General features: G+C 40.9%; 1 protein-coding gene across 6 annotated transcripts in view; it reads right to left on the bottom strand.

Annotated features, from left to right (window-relative positions):
• FMNL2 (formin like 2) overlaps positions 1-24,732 on the bottom strand; it is a 184,508-nt gene that overhangs the window by 52,297 nt on the left and 107,479 nt on the right. For all 6 annotated transcript variants that reach the window (XM_081928732.1, XM_081928736.1, XM_081928735.1 and 3 more), the window contains exons 3-6: positions 10,786-10,866; positions 8,494-8,570; positions 5,720-5,803; positions 3,593-3,745 (exon numbers count right to left, since the gene is read on the bottom strand). In XM_081928732.1, the coding sequence (XP_081784858.1) occupies positions 3,593-3,745; positions 5,720-5,803; positions 8,494-8,570; positions 10,786-10,866 (395 nt within the window). The remainder of the gene's footprint in view (positions 1-3,592; positions 3,746-5,719; positions 5,804-8,493; positions 8,571-10,785; positions 10,867-24,732) is intronic.

The following is a 24,732-nucleotide window of genomic DNA, read 5'->3' as shown; positions in this document are numbered from 1 at the left end:
ATCGGTGCAACAAAAGTGCTGCCTTGGAGGTAGACCCGCAGGGAGTGCAGAACAAAACGGGAAGCAATTAATACATTGTTGTCGCCTCCGCTGCTTTTCTGCCTCTGCAGTGAGGTTGTGAACGTTACAGCACAAATGTGGAAGGTGTGAGTGATACAGTGCAGTCCTATGCATGTTAAACATTTGTCTCGTATGAAGACGGTACACTAGAGTCAACTGCACAGAGCCCCCCCCCCTTTTTTTTTTGGGTAGGCCATAATAAAGATCACATGAGACAGTGGGTTGCTTTGACAAACACATTAGCTTTGAAAAGAGGCTCTCTAACAAACTACACATACCTGAGGAAGGAATATCTGGAAAGGTGTGATTTACAATTCCTTTTGGGACTTCAGCCAGATTAGAATGCTGGAGATGGCCTGAACTAGGCTAGCAAACCAGAAACAAATCTTTGGGAACGTTTAAAAAATCAAACAAAACGTTCCCCTTGATGTCGGTGACATGGGCCTCAGAAGAGGCCAAAGCGAAAGCCTTAAAATTCCATCCTAAGAAAACTAATATATGATGGAATACTAGCCAATAAAAGCTGAAAGACAACAGTGTACATTTTGTGGTTTATTTATAACTAGCCACAAGCTATGGGGAATTCCTACTTTAAATTCCTGTCTTATTTTTTAAAATCAACCACCACCACCACTGCTGCCAACACACACACACACAAATACAGAAGTAAGTATCAGCATATTAGATATAATGAGCAACCCCCCACCACCATCACTGATACCAACACACACACACACACAAAATATATATAGAAGTATCAGCATATTAGATATAATGAGATAATCCGCATCTCAGACACTGAAAGTTCCTCTAGCTAGAACCATTCATGAATGACATGTGATCCACCTTCATTATAACACATGGCAAGCAGTGCAAGGGAGCCTGATGCCATGTACCAGTCAACTTTTAAAATTCTATTTTCTAGGCATAGCTTTTACACCCACGACTTACGAGATTTTCCGGCTTGAAGCCTCACCAGCAGAGTGTAAACTGAAGCCACTCCAGAGGCAGTTGTGTGAAAAGCAGCTCTGGCGGCGTTTGAACTGAAGTTGTTCAGGCAGACAAACCATTCTGATGGCATTTTGAGGCATGGATGAGCATGGAGGAGAAAATGAGAACAAGGCAAGTGAGGAAGAAGAAGAAGAAAATGGTGCCGTAGGGAAAGGAAAGGAAAGCACAAGAGAAGCCATTGACACAGAGCGAAGAGAAGGTGTATACAATGTGGGCGGCGCATATGAAAAAGGAGATGGAGAGGAGGAGAGAAAGAAAATGTAAGCAATGTGTAATGCACACCTGTATTTCTGCTACAACTATCTCCCAATGGGGGTTCAAGGAAGAACACGACCAAAATCCATCTACTACTGATTTATGAAGTTTTAAAGCCCTGCTTTCTTAAATGGATCTACAGTGTACAAACTGTGCAAGAAACAGCGCTGCAAAGCTTTTCCTGGGTATCACCCTATAAGCAATTGCCTTGCCCCTGACTAGAAAGCATTCAAATTATTTGGCCCGCTGGAGACGTTTTTGATATTACTTTCTCTCTTCTGCTTTTTCCAGATCAAAAACTAGCCCTAACAATTTGATCTTCCTTCTCTGCACTCTTCATTCCAGTTGCATGGATCTCTTTTGCAAATTATCTGTCCTCTGATTCTCTCCAAGCTTCTGAAGCCTGAATCAATGGCATGGGCTAAATCTGTTCTAAGTCCGCTGATGCAGCCTGACTGTTTAATGTCGAAGTTCCAAGAAAAGGAGTGAAAGAGGCTGTATAAAATTCTAAATTCTAAACCCTTAGTGATTTGAAAGCTTCTTTACTTTTGATCTCAGCCAGCAATATTCAAAAAGGAGCAGTGAACTTAAAGCAATTTGATATTTACTATCAATAGTCTCCTTAAGACTGATACTTGCATTGAATAAAAAACAGGCTGCATTTGAGGTAAATCATTAGGGAAATTAGCTTGTGCATGAGCAGTTCTTGCTGAACAGGCATTCACTACTTCCAAGTGATGTTGAAGAAAAGCAACTATGCAATAGTGGCATAGTTTTTCCATACTGATAATTCAACATGGTATTAGGGGGAATACTAAGTACTAGAGGAAATAGTACTAGAGGGAATATCCCACCACAGATAGATACTGGTACTAAGCAAGAGATACTACATGATAACCACAGAACAATAAGCAGCAATGAAGAAGCTGTTTCAGAGGAGCTGAAATAGGGACCTTGAGCGGATCTCAGCCTACTTGGTGGTGGCCCTCAAGAATACCTCGCTTTGACATTGTGTTGCACTGACACCAGCAGCAGCAGCTCCCCAAAAGCAAAGGGCATAGGCATACTCAGAAGGGAGAGTTGTTTAAGAGAGCACTGATAGAGAGAGCACTTCTAGGGCACAAGTTGGATGGGAAGGAAGGCAAAAGGAAGATGAAATGGATGGTGGGCTGACAGACTGATTCCGCAAGTGTGAGGGAAGGAAGAGAACAAAGGGGAAGGGGTGGAAGGAGATGAGAAGTGCCTGAGGCTGCTTCTCTGCAGTCTAGTCCCTCTGCTCTGCACTCATGCCCAAACAGTCCTCCTTTCTTTCCACCCACTATACTATTGAGCCAGAGAGCTTCTCTTCTCCCTTCTGAGGGTAAAAGGCCATAGGGAGTGTTGTAGGAAATGAGAAAGAACAAAGAGGTTCCATTTAAATAAATAACAAATTGGAAGGGCCATCTACCATTAAACAGAGTAACATAGCCACTTCATGAAACAGATTCAGAGTGTCATGAAAGGGTAGCAAACTGGTAGTTATTCAATTTATTACTGTTCTTATTTTTACTACCAAGGACGGAGAGAGGTGCTTCCAAGATTTTCTGCCTCAGGAGTCAAAATAAATTGACTGGTTTTAGATACTGTTGGGAGGATCCACCTAATGGGCTTCCACTCCTCCCCCTCCTCCATATAGTAAATATCACAAGTAATGGGTTTGGCATGTAATAGTTCGAAGATTTTGCCAGCCTTGGTCATTCTGAGTATTTATTTATTCTTTAGTTCTGAGTACTTATTTATTCTTTGGTATATCCATGCCAGAGGGCCAGCTCTCCAAAAGGCTGTTTGCTTTAGAAATGTAACCAGATGACTCTTCAATGTGGAAGGACTCTACAGGTGTCTACTCTGAAGGAAGCCTCACTGAGTTCAGCAGGAACGTGTTAAGCGGGTATGGGACAACAGCCTTATCGCTCTGTTAATTTCACAACACCAAGAAAAAAGCACTCCTAGGGGCATGCTAATTATTAGCCAAGCAATCACCTGCAAACTAAAAAAAAAACACCACACGCAAACTACAAACTCGGCTCACAACAATATAAATAATTAGCTTCCTCAGATCATTTTTAATTTAATTAAGCACAGCGAGTGAAGTTTGGCTAAGTAGTCGTCAAAATATGTAAACTGTATAATGAGGGTTGGTGTCAATCTCAAAATATGTAATATTCAACTGAATTCTCTCCTGCGTGAAGCCGCCATCTTGTTCCCTAGAGCCGCCTTGCTTTCTTACCGTAGAGTAGAATGTCTGCTAGAGCGGGTAATGCTATTGCCAACGGGAGAGGGGAGGTTACTTCCTCGATGGAGGTCTTCAATGGATCGACTCCAAGGCTTAGATTTATCCATTGAGTTTTCCATGTTGTTTTCCAAGCTTTCAAAGTCAAATCTAAACGGAAATGAACATTTCAATGCAGGTTTGCAAAACACAAAAACGGAAAAGAGAAAGTAAGCAAGAAGAGAGAGACATAGACAACTTTTTCCTTCCTGCTGCTGAACATCTGCAGATTTACTCTGTCCCAGCTGATTACAGTCAACAATACAGTGACGGAGCGCACTGTAACATATTTCCCCTTGAGCTAAAAACAGAGTGCTAGTTACACGTACGTTTCACAGTAAATTTGGATCTTGAGAAACAGGGAGAGGGCCATCGTGCAGATAGAACTGAGAAAGAATCTTACAACCTTATCCAGATTTTCTAACTTCAAAACTGCTTGATTTGTTGGAGGAAAACAAGTCTCCACGACTCTCTTCATTTTTATATTTTTTTTTTTAATCAATTAGCTTTGCTTTCTAATTTAGTTTCAAATCTATCCCTGTATAATGGCCAAGACCAAACTCCAAACATATGCAATGCATTTAATGTAATCATTTCAGCTCTTCCTTTGTTTTACTTTCCCCCAACCGTTACTCAATGCACTGCTCTTTGAAAGCGGAGCCATCTCTTCCCTTCTTATATACTCTGAGGTTATTCTCCATGCATGCCATGTTAGGGAAAAGTAAACGACAAGTAAAAGGCCTTGCGCTTGGTTCAATATGGGAGGTGAAAGTCTTTAAAGCAAGCACTTCTTTTCCTGCAATGTGCCTTTTCCCCAAAATCAGTAATGTCCTGCCATTAACTTTGTTCCAGTTCAAACAAACCTTTGTCTGTATATGTCCTAAAAATCAAATCACATTGCTCTTCGTCTTAAGAACCTGAGGCCCTGAATCAGGAGAACTGCAAGTAAAGCAGAAACTTGTTTGCCCGTTGCTGAATTCATGATCCTTTGAAGTGGAGATGGAAAATCTGTAAGCCCTCCAGATGCTGTTGGGCTGCAGCTCCCATCAGCCCCAGTTTGTTGAGCCAATGGTCAGGGATGCTGGGAGTTGAAGTCCAGCAGCATTCAGAGTGCCCCAGGCTCCCCATCACTGCTTCAGAACATTCAGGGCTGCACAGCACAGAGGCAAAACAGGATACTGAAGCACAGTTCAGGCCAATCTTCCTCTCCCCTGCTTCCCTGATAGATCAGCACTGCAAGGGGATTTCTCATGGGGAGCTAACAGCTCCATAAGACTCCTCATGCTTCCCAGTTTCTGCCCAGTACTAGCAATCACACCACCGCCATCATCTTATTGTATGTATTTTCATGGCTGATTCAAATACTTTGAGAGTGGCAAGAAGAAGCTTGACTGCAAAGTGGTTCTACTTTCTGCAGTTCTGCCATAGCATACCAAGTGGAACTCATTGGTCTCAGCCATGGTAAGACTGTGAACCTACTGCATCTTAAGATATGAAATCTCACTTAGGGAAATTAGAGGTATAAAAGCTTTGGAAAGGGCCCATTACTCAGCAGAGTAGATGTGTTGCATGTAGAAAATTCTTGGTTCAAAGCACTGGCATGTCTTGTTAAAAGAATTTCAGGTAGCAGGTGACGGGGAAAACCTTGGCCCTTGGACAACTAATGCAAGACTTGATAATACTGGGCAAAAGTGTCCCTAAGAGGTCTACGATTCACTTGTGCTTTTGCTTTAACTGCTTCCATGGAACATTTGAATGGGTATGTTCTGAAGGTATGGAACTATCTACTTTGGACAAAGATGCAGAAGGCCGAAATCATCTCAGCATAGAGGAACAAACAAGTGTGGTATCCAGTGTTTCCTGTATGCTGCTGATACAACATACTAAGACAAGCAGTGCATTGTGTAACCCCGCAAAGAAGAGATTTCTGGCAGCAATCTTTGGAAGACCATCAATTGCTAGAACGGTAAACTATTGCACTAAAGGGTTTCATGCTTTAGTGCACTGTGATGCACTAGCAAGGCCAAAACAGCAAATCACTCTACACTGTAATGTTTTGCTTTGCGTAAGCCGGGTCTTACTTACGTGACTGCATACTGTGCAAAAGACAAATACTCTACCAAAACATCCAAGCCTTTGTTTTCTTCATTCAAAAACTCCCTGACCCACCTGTTAGGGAAAATCATTAGAGATCAGCATATTTGTACTTGTGCAAGCAAGTCTGCACACACACAAAAAAGAACCCAGTAATTACAGGAAAAAAGAAACACATTTTGCAAAAGCTAGTAATTTCTCTCTCAGAAACCTTTCAGCATGGAATGTAACGGTGTCACCAAATCACAAGGCCACTGCACAGGCTCAGAGCCAAGGTAAAATAGCCCCTCTCAGTCAAGATTTTGAGGTTATCATTAGAGGTCAGAACAATTACCAGGTATTTCACTTATTTTAATTTAATCATCTGGGTAGGAAAGCAAGCATCATTTGGGCTTTCTGCCATCTCTATGTAAATGTAATGCCAAGGATATTTTATCGTTTTGAAAAACCTGGAAATGCACTAACAGAGAAAGTTTGTCAACAGTAACGTGGCGGCAAAACTCAAGCAAATATCATGTTAACTGGACTATACCCCCAAATCTCAAAAAACAAATGAGTTTTTGAACTTCCAATGGTCTTTCTGCAGGGATAATTGGACCTGAGCCATAGCAACCACACCAGTGATTCCTAGTTTGTATGTAATATTTAATGCAATATTCTTTTTATCATGCTGTACACTGCATAAATACTACATGAACAGCAGTAGAGAATATTTCAAAATGGATTTTCATTCAACATAGATTAGGCAGAGGTCTTCTTATTGGGGACCCGTCCTCAGACTGGGAACTTTGGGAAATTGGCCAGGCGTTGGGGGTGGGGGTGGAGAGAGAGAAGAAAGAAAAGGCTGGGGAGAATACTGATGGGCCAAAGTCTGTGTTTATTTCACGGCAAGTGATTTAGGCTGTAATCACATACAGCCTAAGTGGGGTGCCCATTTATACTTTTTAAGTAGACAGATATAGGATTGAGCTATCAGTCACAGTTTTAAGAAGCAATGCTCTCGATGGATGGGACCAGGAGTACATGGTACGGCTGACATTTCACCACATATGGAAGGAAGCCATTTTCTGTCTCAAAGGATTCATGTGTACAGGTACGGATAGCTGCACACAACCAATTAGCTCAAGCTAATAGTCACACTGACATACACAAAAGAATTTCACAGCAGCCACTGACTTCAAAGTCCTAATGAACTTAGCAGAAATAGTGTCTCACTTCAGTCACAGCTAACATCTGGCAAGACATTAGGGTAAGTCATAAATTTCGCTTGGCATTTTAAAAAAGTTAACTCTCGGGCAAGTTTCCATAAAAGAAAAGAGTAAAAGATGATATACTGACAACTTCTACTGCATATTTGGTTTGGGAAATATTACTGAAGTTTGACGTTCAGCTGATGACAAAACTGCTACAATTGCTTACAGACTTCATTGGCATGTCATCTCAAAGATATTGCCTAAACATTTGCTGCTCTGCCAACTATGTATTAGCAATGTTGGCCTAGCTTTGGTATTTCATGGTCAATTTCACTTCAAACGGGCTTTGCAAAAGGTGGGGGAGGGAGGGGGAGAGAGAAAGAAAGAGAGCCAGAACTTTTAACAAAAATAGTTTGTGAAAGATAGGGTGGGGGGGCATGTTCCAACACACTTAAAATGCAGCTCTCTTTTGAAGCAACACTGCAGTTGTTGAATTGTGTCTCTCTAAATTCTCATTGCCTGAGCAGCACAACGCTTATGCAAAACCAGGCCACATCACAAAGTCATAGTGCCTTGAAGGAAAGAAAAATATGCCAGAGTAGTAGTTTTCAAATTGTGTCCTAGAGAACCCTAAGGGTTCTGAAAAGCTTTTCAACGTTCCCAAAGAAAAGATCTGCAATGGTGGTTGAGGTATATTGTTTTTGTTGTTTTTCTCTGCCTTTTAAAATGTTTTATAGACTATTTTTCTTTCTTTTTCTTTTTTTCTTTTCTCTTTAACTCTTTGTAATTAATATTATTCATAAAATAAAATAATTTAATTTTTAAAAATGAAATGAAACCAAGGCACCCAGAAAAAAACATTTTTACCCACCATGGGTGATGATGATTTATTAAATTTCTATACCACCTTCAATCAAAGTATCACAGGGCAGTTTACAATAAAAACATAAAAATACATACAATAGTAACAAACAAAAACAATGGCTCCCCCAATAATTTAAAAGGCCACAGAAAGTTTAATTAGCCAAAGGCCTTTGATAAGAGGGATGCTTCCACCTGGCATCTAAAGATATGTAGAGAAGGTGCCAGGTGAGTCTCTCTGGGGAGAGCATTCCACAAGAGGAGAGCCACTGTAGGAAAGGCCTGTTCTTATGTTGTTCCTGTTTGGACCTCTCACAGAGGAGGCATATGAAGAAGGGCCTCAGATCATGATTACAGGGTCTAGGTCTGACATATTCACGAGATTATTCAGTTGATGCGTGACAATGAGGCCCCGCAGGCCTGGCCAGTGCTTATATATACTGTGCATTCTCTGGAATATGTCCCAGAATGCTCTGCAACACAAGGGAGTCAATGGCAGATATTTAGGAGTACATCAGCAGGCAAGCCAATGAGGAAAGGGTTCCTATAGCAAAGCTTGAAAACCCACAGTCATAATACTATTTGAACCATGGTTCCATTTGAGCCATGAAGATACACAGCTAGGCCAAGGAAGCTTTAGACAGGTTGTGAGAAATGTCCTTTGCCCAAAAGTCAACAACGGTAAAATAAAATAAAATAAATCATTCTTACCCAATGTGATTGGTTCTTAAAGAAATTTCTAGTTCTCGTAATACTTGTGTAGATTCTTGAACTCTTCTCCTAAATTTCTATAATTTGCAAGGAGAGAAAACAATGCCTGAGTGTGATATTTAGATTAAGGTAGATGGTATATAAAACCTTCACACTCCCATGACAGGGGGAATACATAAGTCATTAAGATGCATATTAAGTTTAAATTCTGAAGAATTACTCTATTAATCAGACAACCAGGTTTTTTTTTTTGTGTGTGTGTGCGCGCGTACGCGTGTGTGTACACATATACACACACACCCCATACAATTTCCAGTACAAATAAACTTATAGTATATGAAATACATTTAGAAATCAAAATATACCTTTTACACAACACTTTCTCCAAAGCTATCCAATATTTCATGCTGACTATTTAACCTTCTCTCTTATACTATACTATACTATACTATACTATACTATACTATACTATACTATACTATATGGGTAATAGTTACATTTAGCTACACATTTTACTGCATGATCTGTACACACATGGCAAATGTGTTTTATTGTGCTCTCTCCCTCCAATCCACCTGGAGCAGGACAAGCTTAAGTGACAGAACAGTGCCCAGAAGCTGTGATGAGCTGGATGAGGACCAAGAAACTGAGACTGAATCCTGATAAGGCTGAGTTGCTGTGGACAGTTAGTTCCCAAATCCAGAAATTAAGAGAGACAGCCTGTTCTAGAAGGGGCAGAACTCCCCTTGAAAAAGCAGGTGCATAAACTGGAGGTTCTCCTTGAATCTCTGCTGACACTAGAGGCCCAGGTCCACCTCCAGCTGCTTCTCAGCTATGGCCTCAGTAATCCACGCTCTGATAACCTCACAACTGGATAACTGCCCTATGTGAGTAACCCTTGAAAATGTTCTGAAAGCTCCGGCTAGTGCAGAATTAAACTTCCAGGTTGCTGTTTGGGTAACAACAAGGTAGGATTCATGTAACACCAATTTCTAAAACACAACACTACCTGCCTGTGTGCTACTGGGTCTAAACTAGATTTTAACTTGCAGGCTACAGGTGCTGTGTTCTGCAACCCATGAACCTTGTGCCAAACCACTTTCATTTCAACTTATGCCAGAAGTCTACTGGGTTTGTAATATCCATCAATTCTTTGCCCACTGACCTGCAAAGACATCCTTCAATGCCCAGCCAGCCATGCAACTATAAAATGAAATATAAACTTTTCACTTAAAAAAAAATATGCAAGGAAGACACACTCTTCTGAACTCTGATGGGACCTGCCTTTTGATATAAAAGAATGCCCCATTTATTCCATCATGTCAGCAGAATCAGGTGGTGAAGTTTTGACTAGACATTTCCTGTGTACAGGCCTTGCTTGCTTGCATTTATATAGCTCTTAATGACCTAAGTCTCGAAGCAGCGTACATAAAAATTACAAAGGTTATCTTTGGGGAAAAGGAGAAAAAGCAGTGGGAGAGAAGAATGCATGTTTGAATGCCTCTGTTAAAAATATAAACCACTTTGCACATAAAGCATTAACAAATCTAGAAGAAGGCAGATGTGAGCCCTTCTCCCAACAATGTCCCCCAGCATGCAAGCTTTCCATATTTTCAAATGTGCAGGGCTGAGGGTCAGTGCATAAAAGAGGTAAAGGTAAAGGGACCCCTGACCATTAGGTCCATCCGTGACTGACTTTGGGGCTGCGGTGCTCATCTCGCTTTTTTGGCCAAGGGAGCCGGCGTACAGCTTCCGGGTCATGTGCTAGCATAACTAAGCCGCTTCTGGCCAACCAGAGCAGCACACGGAAACACCATTTACCTTCCCGCCGGAGCGGTACCTATTTATCTACTTGCACTTTGACGTGCTTTTGAACTACTAAGTTGGCAGGAGCAGGGACCGAGCAATGGGAGCTCACCCCGTCGCAGGGATTCGAACCGCCAACTTTCTGATTGGCAAGTCCTAGGCTCTGTGGTTTAACCCACAGCGCCACCTGCATCCCATAGAAGAGGTAGGCAGCATTAAAAAAAAGTTAACACCTTCACCCCTCTCATCTCCAACATAATAATTTTTTGCACTCCAGACATTGCTGAACTACAATTCCCATCATCACTGACAATTGGCCGTGCTTTATCATGTTTTCGGAGGAGTTGCAGTCCAGCAACATCCAAAAGGCCAAATGTTCCCCACACCTGGTCAACTGCTTCATTTGGCTGATTTTATATACTACTCCTAAATGAAAATGGGGGGTTGGGGTTGGGATTCAAACATTTACAAAATAAAATCTCTTACCTTCCTAGTTACAGCTGGATCGAGATAGCCTTTTAATTTCTGGATATATGTGTGTGGAGGATTCTTGACTTGAAATCTTTCCTGTAGGGGAGAAGAATAATGGTTAGCCATCCAAACAGTTACTAGATATGTATTATACCTAGATACCATAACTGAATGTGCCACTCTTCGCTTGCTGTTTTCATTTAATTAATATTTGATCTTCAGTTTCTTTAGGTGTCAGAAACTGGAATAAAGGCCCCGGAGTCTAAATGCTTTGAAAAAAATTAAACATGTCATAATTAAAAATGAGCCACAGTTATGCAAGTTAACAGCTCTGTCACCTCCTCCTGTTTCAATTAATAACATAGGATAATTATGTGTGCCGTGAAAAAGCTTTGCATGAGAAAGAGAGGTTTCCGCTACCAACTTCAACATACAAGCTCTGAATTCATTTTCTGTCTTCTTCCTTCCTTCCTTCCTTCCTTCCTTCCTTCCTTCCTTCCTTCCTTCCTTCCTTCCTTTTCAACACCTCTTTGTGCTTTACAACTTGCTGCTGGCTTTGCAGGGTAAACTAAGCTATGAGAATATTATATATAGGACAGTAAGAGAAAAGGAAATGGGAAACGCTACTAATAAACAAAAATTATTAAATCTGTTTAATTAATCACTGTAGCCAATCTGGAAATACAATGAAAATCATTGACAGAAAGCAAATATTAGCCATGATCATGTCCTATACAAGCCAGCAATGGGCAGATTACTCTATTTCTGGTCCATTTCAGTTCCGCATGTTCATGAGTCTGCAGTGTTCGAAACTCCCATTGTTCTAGGCGCGTTTTGCGACAAGGAATTTCATTAGCGCAAGCTGTTTCTGAGCTCTAGGCGAAATACTGTGCCTAAGATTTCAGATTAAAACTGAAGAGTGGAAGGGAAGGCAGACCTTTTTCTGCCTCCCCACGTCCAGCCACTCTCTGAAGACTGAAGAAGAGACCCTCTTAAGAATATTAGGGGGGTGGGCAGGGGAAGGACCAGACCATGTGAAAAATGAATATAGGATTTTAGCTGCAGTTCATTCATTTTCAGCTCTGTATTCTTGTTATTTAAAAAGTGCACCTAGACATTCCGTTGTTGCACCCATAACCTAGATTTAAGGCGCCATGTAGGTTCTAGCTTTCATATCTCAGTTTCTAACACTGTGGATCTGTTCCATCCCATTTTCACATTAAACTGTTATTCTTTTTCAACTGTAGAAAATTCCTATTTAACATTACCTAATTACATAATACATCACAAGATGAATATGATTTGATGCATATTTTATCTCAATGTATGCATTTCTACGCATGTTGTATTCAAGAACATGCAATTGTTCTTTAACACATTTTTGTATGGTTCTCATAGTTTAAAAAATAAAAAAGGTATCGCAAAATTCAAAGAAGCAGGGGAAATGGATAACTGTGGTCTGATTCATGTCCAGAAAGTGCAGATTAGAGCAGGTCACTTAGCAACAAGGACCAAACAAAATTCTCCTCCACCTCTGATCCTTCCTCCAATTTACAGAAACACTGGAATGAGTACCTTCTGATAAGAGTAACTAGCAACCTTTTTTTTAAATGACACTTTTGGTAGGAGAGTTTAGAAGCACACAGGAGGGCAATTAACAATTTCCATGCTGAATACTGCCCCGCAATAGTGCTTCTCCCTTGCAAAAATGCCCTTAAAGCCAATGGAGCTGATGTCAAGAGGGGAATGCTAGAGCAGGAGAAAGAATTAAGTACACACCTCCCATTTGCCCATTCCTAACTGTCCCCTTCCTATGATCTATCAGACAATTGCAAGCCACATTTGCACACAACATATAGTTTGGCCCTCGCAACTCAGTCTAACAGATGCGTACATCTGAGAAGGCAACGTAGAGTTTCTTGCATTAGTGAAGCTTTGCTGCCATGCTATGCAGGAAGAGTATTACCACCCATATCTATGTAAATTCACTGTAATCTGTCATTCCCTTCCTTCTCACCATTCCCAGTCTCCCAAAATCCGAATAGATGTAGTTTGAGTAGGTGGTTAGAATACCTAACCTTTTCACAAATGTGTACATTCAAGGGTATGTTGGAGAAAGGGAGTGGAGATAAAAACATTTGTCTCTAGTGCGGATATGGCCACAATAGACATATGAATGTTCACATCATCATCATTTTATTTGCATGTTGCCTTTCCAAAGCTGAAACTATGCTCAGCTTACAACATGACAAGATTTACATAATTACAAACATAACAGAAGTCATAAACAATAAATAAATCACATCAAAAAGTACACAACCAAATGGAAACAATTTCCATGTAAATCTGAAGAAGTGTGCATGCACATGAAAGCTCATACGAAGAACAAACTTAGTTGGTCTCTGGACAATATATATATATTTCTACAGATAAAAATTATCTGTAAAGTGGCATACTGGACGGGAAATCATATCTCCCATTCATATATATCAGTTTTGTGACACAAGACAGGAAGTTTTGGCTAACATCTATACCAAATCACATCTGGAGTCAGTGACTGTTGCTGTCATAGCAGGCCTGTCCCACACTGCTACACCAAAATGACACCTTCCTAGCACTGCACCCCAATTTGAACACCTATACACTGGTGCTTGTGAACTGAGGCTGCAATCCTTAATGTAAGATTAACCCTCACTGAACTCAAAAGAACACTGTCTCCCTCTATCCAGCCTTCACTGACTTCAGAGCAGCCTTCAACTCTATGTCCAAGCTTCAGTAAGGCAATAAACGTGAGTTATCTCCTAAAATAAGATTTGCGTTTTTGTTTTGTTTTTGTAGCATGGCTAAGAGCTTCAAAAATCTTCCTTTTTGTTCATATGCTAATCTCATAACTGCATAGTGTGACTATGATTCCAGCACTATGTGCTGCTTTGGTAGAGTATTTTTTTAAAGTGTTTGCTTATCTTCTGTAAATATGGATTACATTCATAAAGCTGAATTATAATACCACACACCATTTTATGTCAACAACAAATCCTTCACATTAATATGTTTATCATATTCATATCTACCGATTATCAACACCCAGTGAATGCTAAATACTGATAACCATATCCTGAAGACTGAAACAGAGAGATCCATTGTTTCTTTAAAGAGGTGGTTCACAAATTACACAGTGTTTAATATTGACTTATGACTGAGCCTGTTGGCATACTTTATAACTTACAACCCTTTTCCTTTGTCACATCTTTCCACCTCTATGCCTATATGAATAGTTCCATGCATCCTAATAATTTGCTAGCACATAATAAGTGGGGACTAAGATAATTAAAAAGAAATAAGTCACGTGTGGAAATCTAAAGCTTGTGTGAAAGGCAAATCTAGAAAATGCTTAGAAATCTGTGACTTATGCAAGTCTGCAGCATAAGGTGGCTGCAGGTCAGCACTAACTGGCTAACACCTTGCACCATTTTAATTCCTCAGAATAGTTCTGTGGCTATTTTCATTCCCCCCCCCCCAATGTGTGCATGCATATGTCTGTGTTTTTAAGCAAGCAGAAAAATAAATGCTTAACCCTTTTTGAATATCCAACCTAGATAATCAAGAGTAGCATGTGGGCAAACAAACAAAGCCAACTCTAGAAGAAGATTCCACTTTTTTTCTTCACACATAAAGCAACATGCTATGGAAAGGCCCATTACTCAGGTGTTATGCAGCATAAGTAGGATCTGCAGGCCATGAACACTAGCCCTGCTCCCAGCATTCCCATATGTGTCAACCACACCTATTTCACCACAAACCTTCCCATATTGAGGGAAAGGTCTGAATGAGGCTTTAAAGTATATGGCTGATACACTTTTAGAAGTTTCGTTGTGATAAGGAACCCTGATAATGCAGTGCTCCTGCTCTCCCGGAGACTTCTAAGCAAGCTTAGCCAAACACACCTAGATGACCCCTTCATTGCACGTCTTCATTCAGCAGCCAGTAAGTTATGGAAGTCTCTACCACAATGAGGTTATGAATGACTACTAATCTCGAGGGCTACAGTATATTACTTCTAGTACCAGATGCACTATGTCTCTGAATACCAGTTTTTGGGGATCACAAAGAGTGCTATTGTGCTCATGTCCTCTTTGTGGGCATCCCACAGGTATTTGGTTGACCACTGCAGGAACAAGATGCTGGACTAGATGAGCATTTGGTCTAATCTAGCAGGGTTTTTGTTGTGTTGTGTATGTAGGGGTTGTGTACATTGGGGCCAGGGCTGGGTGCACAGACCTTGAGGGTGTCAACCATGTCGCCTTTCCCTATTCAGGCATAATGTCCAAACAGAACCTTAGAGTATGCCTTTAGGTTACAGACCTACATAATGTAATACAGAAGGCACTGCCATGGTTGATGCTAACTAGGAACTGAATCTAGAGTTTCAGAAGGGTTTGAAATTTAAAGCCTCATTAAAAACAAACCATAGTACCTTTTACGGTTAGTTCTAATGTCAACAACTTATAACCATGGTCACAGCTAGAAGATGCATTTGTACATGAGAGGAAGAGAAGCGATACACAATTTATTTCAAGAACTGAGAGCGTTAAATGTTCACTACATTGCCATTTTCACTATTCTTGTTTACTTTTTTTCCCTTTGTTTCAAGCATTCGGTCTCTCACTCTTCAGCCCAAAAGAATCCAAAAAGAAGAAAACCAAACAGTAGCCAAAACAATTTAATAGCACAGCATACAACAGACCAGCAAAAAAACCCTAAAATATTACATGTATTATTATTATTATTATTATTATGCATTATTACATCACCATCAACCCTAAATACCAGGTAGGTATCTTGACCACCAACATCCCAAATTGCTAATATGTCCTAGATGTAAACAAAATGCTCATCTTTTTGGATAAACGACACAATGGGCTTCTTTTCCAGAACAGCAGCCCAAGCCTTCCATGGGTAATCTATTATGTAGGCACAGATATATATTTTTTCTGACCATAGCAGTGGTCAGAGGCAGAATTGCTTCTGAGTACCAGTTGCTAGAGACTACTGGAAGGAGGTGTGATCCTGCTTGCATGCTTCCTACAGGCATCTGGTTGGCCACTGAGAGAACAGGATGTTGGTCTAGATGAGTCATGGGCCTGATCCATCACATTCTTCTTAGGTTCCTAAAAAGTGTTTCCATTGCCCCTAAAATTGTTGCTGCCCACAGCCATAACTGCCAAGGTCACTCACACCTGATGAGATGGCACAGTGGTTCAAATGAGTTAGAACTGTTGTTTCCATGAATCATCTGCAATGTGAAAATCATCTTCGAAGAAGCTAACTGAAGAAATTGAAAGTTTCACATTATTGCTCCCTGGTGCATAAAGCTTCTTTGACCAACCATGTGGGAAACTGCTCACTGAATCATAAACCCGGCATGCATAATCCATAAAATGTAATAGTTAGTTAGAAACTCATATAACGAAAGCATGACTTTCCTGCCAACTTCCCTAGAGCAGACAAGATAACTATTCTAAAATAGTGGCTGTTGAGAGCACATTATTCTGATGGGAATACTGTTTGCTCAAACTTGTTTACAACTGTCTGCAAAGCCATTCCCTCCACTCTCGTTTCCTCTCTGCAGAACTCTTTCAACTCCTTTTGTTTCATTTCGGTTTACAAATGAAGAGATCTGGAAGTCTGAGCTTTTGCTGGAGTTTTCCGATCACTGTGAAGGCTAAATACACTCCGGGGAGATCTGCACTGAATACAGACTAGTAATGCTCCCAGAAAAACATGAAGTCTTTTGTCTGAACCAAGCCTAGCCCAATTTGAAAATCATTTAACTAGTAGTAAAAGAACAATTAAAGGTCACATCACTGGGGAAAGTGGGAGGAAATGTAAAACCTGAGTAAGGTGACTTGGCAGGTAGCAGATGACTTGAGTTACATTACTGGAGACAGTCCCAGGGTGCTCTGAACTGATTTCCCATTCTTACTGTTAATATTACAAAGTGGAACTAGAATGTATGACAAAAGACCTACCTCTTGCAATAACAAATACTTTGTTCTCAGCTTTCAAGAGAAAGGGGGAAATGATTTAATAAACACACTTGTCAGGGCAAGGTGACCTCAGAGATCAGCACCAATAAATACTCAGGATTGTCTGTGCTTGAGCCTATGTAGAAAAGGCCAAGTGTCAATGGACACACACCAGTCTCACTGTCTTATCCTGGCAGGATATAAAGGTAAAGGTACCCCTGACAATTAGTCCAGTTGCGAATGACTCTAGGGCTGCGGTGCTCATCTCGCTTTACAGGCCGAGGGACCGGGCGCCCATCTGCTTTTGCAGAAAGTATTTCTGGGTCATGTGGCCAGCATGACTAAGCCCCTCCTGCCAAAGTCAGAGCAGTGCATGGAAACGCCGTTTACCTTCCCACCGGAGTGGTACCTATTCATCTACTTGCACTGCGTGCTTTCGAACTGCTAGGTTGGCAGGAGCTGGGACTGAAAAACAGGAGCTCACCCCATCGCGGGGTCTCGAACTGCTGACCTTTCGATCAGCAAACCCAAGTGGCACAGTGGTTTAACCCACAGTGCCACCCGTGTCCTACCTGGCATGATATGGCATGACTTAAAAACAAAAAACCAGGGGGACACAAATCACATGCAAATATTTATTGTAACCATAAGTAATCTCATAATGTTTGAAACAGAGTGACGAGTGCTTCCTTATTAATAAGCTACATTTGTATTCCTTCCTCCATGAAATGAAAATCAGGCCAATGTACACAGAGCACTCAATGACTTTTTTTGGCACAGCAAATCTCTGACAGCTGCTGAATGTCCCAAGATTTGAAATCAGTTGCCTTAATCCAAATCTAAGAATAATCTCTATCCAATTACACTGAACCTCTAACTTCAATACACTGACGCACTCCGCAAATACAACAGAGCCAACAATTGTTTCTCTAAAAAAATGAGTTTCCATGCCTAAATGCACAAAGGTTCTATAGTGAAGAGAAGAGAATTCCAAATCTATATCTATATCTTCTGGGGCCGATGGGAAGAACTCTAGTACTTACCCATTTCACCCAAAAATATCACTTTCACATTTGAAAAAAGTAAATGTGTATTCAAGGTGACAGGGTTGGTGGGGGCTGGTGAAATACAGATACTGAACATGTGAAGTTCAACCACGCTACAGAAGAAACAATTCTCCATCTTCTCCACCAGGAAATCATATTTATAGCACACCACTTATTTCTCAAAAATTGGCTGACAGGTTTGCTTTACCTGAAGGAACAACTGTACACGGGCAATTTGCATTCCTACTAATTCAACAGAAGAAAGCATGTTCACCGAAAGTAAGCAAATGAGATCGTAAACTCCTTGGTATCTTCCTTTTTGTGCTTCACTTCTTAGTACAGTGCTGATGTCAATAGATTATGGTTGCTATTACATTATATGAACAACCGTAAATGGTTCCACCTTTGAAAGCTAAACCGTTCTGGCACCATGTCTATGGAATACCACTGCAAAACATGCTTGCCTGGCAACCATTTTCTTTTAGGGTTCTTTTCTTTGCTCAGGCTTTCTTCTCCCAGGCAAGTATGTAAAATCTTAATTCCTGTATGTTTTATTCTTATATTTGGGACTTGGTGTAACCAATATGCAGGTGAAACCTGACCCCCTCCTGCTCTCACTTCCACCTAAATCCAAGGAAGCTCAAACAAGACAAAATAGAGGTGTTCCTCAGCAGCAGAAAGGTAGGGCAGAGAAGAGGGGCTCAACTTACCTTGAACGGTGTTACACAGTCCCCTTGAAGCATTCATCTCTGAACCCAGAAGCCCACATTTCCACAGGACTTTTGCACAATAGGGGTTAGAGTGTCAACAGTGCCCATTCCCTGGGAGGTCAGACATGGCCCTGGCAATACATACTTTGGTTACATCTTATGCAGGGCTGCCTTTAAATGAAGAGCATTTAGAAATTTCAACACTACTGACTAGGGTTAGATATAGGACTCATGAGGCTCCCATGTTACAGCTGCTTCACAGGCTACTGGACCATTCTCTCATATAAGTTTGCCTGGGTCTTAAGCTCTTCGGGAAAGGACATCCTCTTTGTCTAGTCAATATCCAACTAGACAATGTATGTCATCACTTGGCAGAAACTAGAGAGAAGGCATTCTCAGCAGCTACAGGGCAACCATAATTTTTTCTCCATGCAATGCTCCTGGGAATTATATCATGCTATCCTGCAGCATCATTCTATGCACCGATCTTAAGAGGTTTTTAAAGCAAGCAAGCAGCTACGGGCTGATCATGGTATGCATTTTTTAAAGCAAGGATGAGGAACCTGTGGCTCTCCAAGGTGTACTTAAGACTCCAGTTCTCGTCAGCACCAGCCAGCATGGATGGTCAATAACATCTGGAGAGAACTGTAGGATCCCCATCTCTGGATTAAAAAACTGAAAAGAGAAAGGAGAAAGATGGAAAGATCACCTCCTCACCTTGTAAGTGCCCCTACACACCCTAAAGCATGGGTAGGATTCGGCCCAATCACCTTCTAAATCCAGTCTGCGGAGGGTCTGAGAATCAGCATGTTTTTATATGAGTGGAATGTGTGCTTTTATTTAAAATGCATCTCTGGGTTATTTGTGGGGCATAGGAATTCATTCATTCCCCCCCCCCAAATAACATATTCCAGCCGCCCACAAGGTCTGGGGGACAGTGGACCGGCCCCCTGCTGAAAAAGTTTGCTGACCCCTGCCCTAAAGTGCTGTGATTCTTGTGGGCATTCCACAAAAGTTGCAGAAATCCTCCCTACAACTTCACCCAGCCAAGAAGGGGTCATGCACTGCCCTCATTTGTATTCTGACAGGCCTTTGGCCTGATAAGTTTGTTTGTTTATGGCCACTATTAAGTGTTGGAATCTGTTGGCTTGATGGAAAAGCAAGATATAAATTTAGAAAAGAAAGAAGTTATTGGTTTAATTTGTTTTCAACCACCTTAGGGATTGTGTGTTCAAAAGCCAGGTTATAAATATTTAACACAAACAAAAAATGCCTTGTCAGCTAAATCAATAGGCCAAAGCTTGGGAGCTACAAGCTGGGAAATAACAGAGTTTAAACTTGGCTTCAGAGTACATGAGATGAAGTCCCGCTACAAAATGGTTTACAAGCAGACTTCAAAGTGATAATAGCAAGCAATAAAATTAGTCCACTTTTTCTGCATACTAAAAATTGGAATAGTGAAACCAGTTGTGAACAAAAGATCGTCCCCTCCTTAGTTTGAAGAATCTTCTTGGGAGTTCTTCAATAGATACACAATGTTGCCGTGTTTAGTCTAATTGTCAAGAAATCCTGTATTCTTTTGGCAGCAGTGGAATGCTTTCTATTAATGATCAGAAAATGTTATGGTATGAGCCTGTCCAAACTGCAATTTGCAACCAGTACTAAGAGGGTGAAAGTGCATTTGTTAAAGGAAATCTCAGGGAGTATATCCTTACAATTTATCTTCAAAACACTCCATACACCCTTTTCATTTCCCAAAGCAAATTAACTTTTTTTAAAAAAGCAGTGCTTGCTCATCTGCACAACATAAGAACAACATAAGAACAGAAAGCATTTCCTAAAATGTGCTTTAGCCTTACCCATTGGCTAAGGGCTTTCTAGGGAGTGACCTGCCTCTAGCCTAAAACCACACTGATGTGGAACACCTGTCATTGTCTAGGGCCTTGGAACACACAGTCCTGTTGTGATAGATAAATATTACACAGGCATCTTTCCCACTCTGCATGGAGGCAAATGGCCAAAACCATAGTTTTAGTGCTAACAGAAGTGAACTTGAGTTCACTGACTCTCTTTTCTTCTCCAATGCAGCCATGAGGAGGGGATTGGAAGTTTATGCTTCCCTCTGCAGTTAATTGTGGTTACAAACAATGGTCAGTGTTAACTATGCTCTAGGGGTATCGGGTGGGAGGTCTACATGGGAATGTGGGGAACACATTCCAGTGGCATCATGGGCAGGGCATTGGGTGTGACATCCACCTATGTAGCACAGTCCTACCGTTCCTGCTACACAAAACTCAAAGGTATACACAATAGTGGCCAGAAAGGCAACACGGGCTGGTCTCCTGCCTTGCCAACACCACATGGCGCTTCCAGTTACTGAGAAGGGGAAGGTATAATGCTGCAGGATGCTCAACAGTATACTGGAGCAGCAGAAGGGTCAATTCACTGCTTCACCTACACCATGCTGAACTCCCCACTCTTCAGTAAACAGCAGTGATGCACAACATTTGGAAGCTAGAAGAGTAATGCAGCCCTATTCGCTCTACCCTACTAGCTGATACTTGGGTGGGAGAGGGGGGAAAGAGAGACAGACAGAGATGAGAGATGATGGAGAGAGAGAGAGAGAGAGAGAGAGAGAGAGAGAGAGAGAGAGAGAGAGAGAGAGAGGGAGGGAGGGAGGGAGGGAGGGAGAATATGGATGGATGGATGGATGGATGGATGGATGGATGGATGATAGAGATGATAGATAGATAGATAGATAGATAGATGATAGATAGATAGATGATAGATAGATAGATAGATGATAGATAGATAGATAGATGATAGATAGATGAATGATAGATAGATAGATAGATGATAGATAGATAGATAGATGATAGATAGATAGATAGATAGATAGATAGATAGATAGATGATAGATAGATAGATAGATAGATAGATAGATAGATAGATAGATAGATAGATGATAGGTAGGTAGGTAGGTAGGTAGATAAGTAGATACACACACACACACACACACCACATCTAGGCAAGCAAGAAGCATTACTGCCGCTCAAAGACACAATCCATCCATGCAAAAGGAAGAGGCATTGATGTGATAGAGGAGGGCTGGCTGAAGGACAGTTCCAGGGCCTAGATACAGATGTTTGTAGGGCTGCGTATGGCTCTACCCAATCCTAGTTTAGAGAAGAAAGCAAACCTCAGACTTTGGCTCGTTTCCCATTGTTAACGTGAACCACAGCAGGGCTTAAAGAACATGTGGTGATGAAGCTTTCTTACGGAAGTTGGAACCCACTTACAAAGCAAGATCTGCACAGGTCAGACTACTGTGTTAAAAGTCTCCCCACGTTCATAAGTGAGGCAGACAATGACCCATGAGAGGGGCTTCTTGACTGTGGTGACTTGACTCTTGAATGCTCTCCTCAGTAAGGCTCACCCAGCACAGAGTCTGATGTCTTCACAGCACAAGGAAAGGGCCTCCTTAAATTTTGCATGGCCTTTTAGATACTGAGTTCTACACTGTTTTAACCTGGCTTTTTCCTTCTCTGCTGCTACTATTTTTATCAGTTGTTATGAACCGATAAAGGGACTGATGGCATCTAATGTATTTTTTATATAGAAATAAATACGATGATATTTTACAAAGAGAGAAATAGATAAACAGAAGGACAAAGGCAGCAAAAATTATGGAAGCAATTTTTATACAGCCCAATGCTTACATCTACTCTCTGGAAAGAATGGCTGGATAATTACAACTGGAGAGAGGAAGGCTTCTTTTGTAGAGGAAGAAGAAGAAGAAAAAGAGAGAGAGCAGAGATTTTGTGGATGTGGTCTGTCATATGCAGTATGACAGTCTGATTTAAAATAAAAACTAAAAAAAAAATCCTCTGACAGGAATTCACTTGCTGTTTGAGTCTGCTGTACCAAACAAGGCTAGCACCACATGCTTCTGGGACTGCTGAAGGGGGAATCCCAATACAGTTGCATACAAATGTGCTGCTCAGCAAGAAGTGATGGAACTTAAGATGCTCTGAAGCAGAAGCAGAAAACATATCCCCAGTGCAACACAAGACACAACCTGGCTTGCAAGGGTTTATATTCATAATGTTAATAATATAAAAAGTTCACTCCCACAATATCTGAAATCACAAATTTGCTGACATTTGCTTATATATTTATTTAAATTTAGCCTTACTGCAAAGATTCCGAGTGTACTTCTCAAAAATCACAAAATAAAACAGCCAGATAAAAATAATTTCATCAGGTGGTAAGCCCTGATCAATTTTCAAAAACGGCTGTGTAGTTACAGCCCATTTAAAATAATATAAAATATAAAATAAAATAAAATTCAGTCTAGAAAATTTCCAGAGGAGGGAACAAGGAGCAGGCAAAACCATTCCTTCATCCCTTGTGTGCCTCGCTTGACAGAAGACTTCCCTGTTAGTTCAAACACAGTTTCTCGTGTTGTCTAAACTGGGAAACTCTGGTTTAAGCACTGTTTACAAACCAGGATTTCATAATTACAGTCTGCTTTGCAGTCCTAGTTTTTAGGTGGTATTTAATCTACAGGTGTGGGTGAATTATAATTTCATAATTACAGTGGCACCTCAGGTTACATACGCTTCAGGTTACATACGCTTCAGATTACAGACTCCGCTAACCCAGAAGTAGTTAAGAACTTTGCTTCAGGATGAGAACAGAAATCGTGTTCCGGCGGCGCGGCGGCAGCAGGAGGCCCCATCAGCTAAAGTGGTGCTTCAGGTTAAGAAGACTTTCAGGTTAAGAACAGACCTCCGGAACGAATTAAGTACTTAACCTGAGGTACCACTGTATATGAAAGAGTGGCTAGGGAAACCCACCCAGATGGGCGGTGTACAAATAATAAATTATTATTATTATTATTATTATTATTATTATTATTATGTAACAAGAGACTGCTAGATCAGGCCAATGGCCCATTTAGTCCAGAATCCTGTTCTCAAACTGGCCAAGCAATTTGTGAGAAGATCTTTTAAGCAGGACCTCAGTGCCACACCACCTTCCACACCTGTGATTACCAGCAACAGGTATTCAGGTGCATATTGCCTCTGACAGTGGAGGTGGAACATGGCCATTGTTTTTAGTAGCCACTGGTAGCCTTATTCCCTATGAATTTGCCTACTCCTTTTTTAAAAGCTATCCACCATTGGTGACCACCACTGCCTCCTGTGGAAGTGAGCTCCGTAGTTTAACTGTGTGATACTTTTCTTTTATCTGCCCCGAATCTTCCAACATCCAGTGGATGTTCACAAATTCTAGTTATTACGAGAAATGGAGAAAAACTTTCCTCTACCCACTTTTTCCATTCCATGCGTAATTATATAAACGTCTACCTCGTCCCCTCTTACTCGCTTTTTCTCTACGCTGGAGAGTCCCAAGTGCTAAAATCTTTTCCTCATGGGAAATTGCACCATCCTCTTTTATCTTTTTGGTTGCCCTTTTCCAAATTTCATATCAAATTTCATATTCTACTACAAGTGAAGAAAAGTAGTAGCTCAAAGAGAGGTTCCAAATGTCTGCAGAACGGAATTATAAACATTAAGGTGTTTTTTTGTCCGCCCCCCCCCCCAAAAGAATGTGAATCGGACAAATGAAATTCCAAATTCCACTCTCTTGGTGCTCCGAGATTCATTGACATGTTTTATGCCAAGAACTATGGCCTTAGTTTCTAAAAATAACCCACCTTTTAACGCAATGAGGACACACACACACTCCCTTGTCGCTAACAAATCTTTTCTAAAGAAGGTGGAAAAACCAATCATAAACCGAGTCATAAATGAGAACATGGAACAGCTGATTCCAGGATATCCTACCCACTGCTGCAGAAAGGTTAACAACTCCACAAGAGGACAAGAAGTGGAAAATTTTGTTTTATTTTTATTTAGCCTAATTGGCTAAAGGCCAATTAGATCATTATGCCTAAAGGCTAAAGGCCAATTTAGGCATAATGAACTAAAGAACAAAAGTTGGGGGCTTTAGCCTTAAACAAAAGGGAACATTTGCCTAGACATGTCCACAAAGCCCTTAGGGTGTAGGTCTAAAATTGTAATGGGGGAGTGAGGTAAATTTATTCCATTCTTCATTTATAAAATTTGTATTCTGCTTCTAATAGATGAAATAACATCTAACTCTTTTTTTTAT

The sequence above is a fragment of the Podarcis melisellensis genome (assembly GCF_964234715.1).
Source record: "Podarcis melisellensis genome assembly, chromosome: 1".
Taxonomy (NCBI): domain Eukaryota; kingdom Metazoa; phylum Chordata; class Lepidosauria; order Squamata; family Lacertidae; genus Podarcis; species Podarcis melisellensis.
This window is presented reverse-complemented; position numbering and strand designations above follow the sequence as displayed.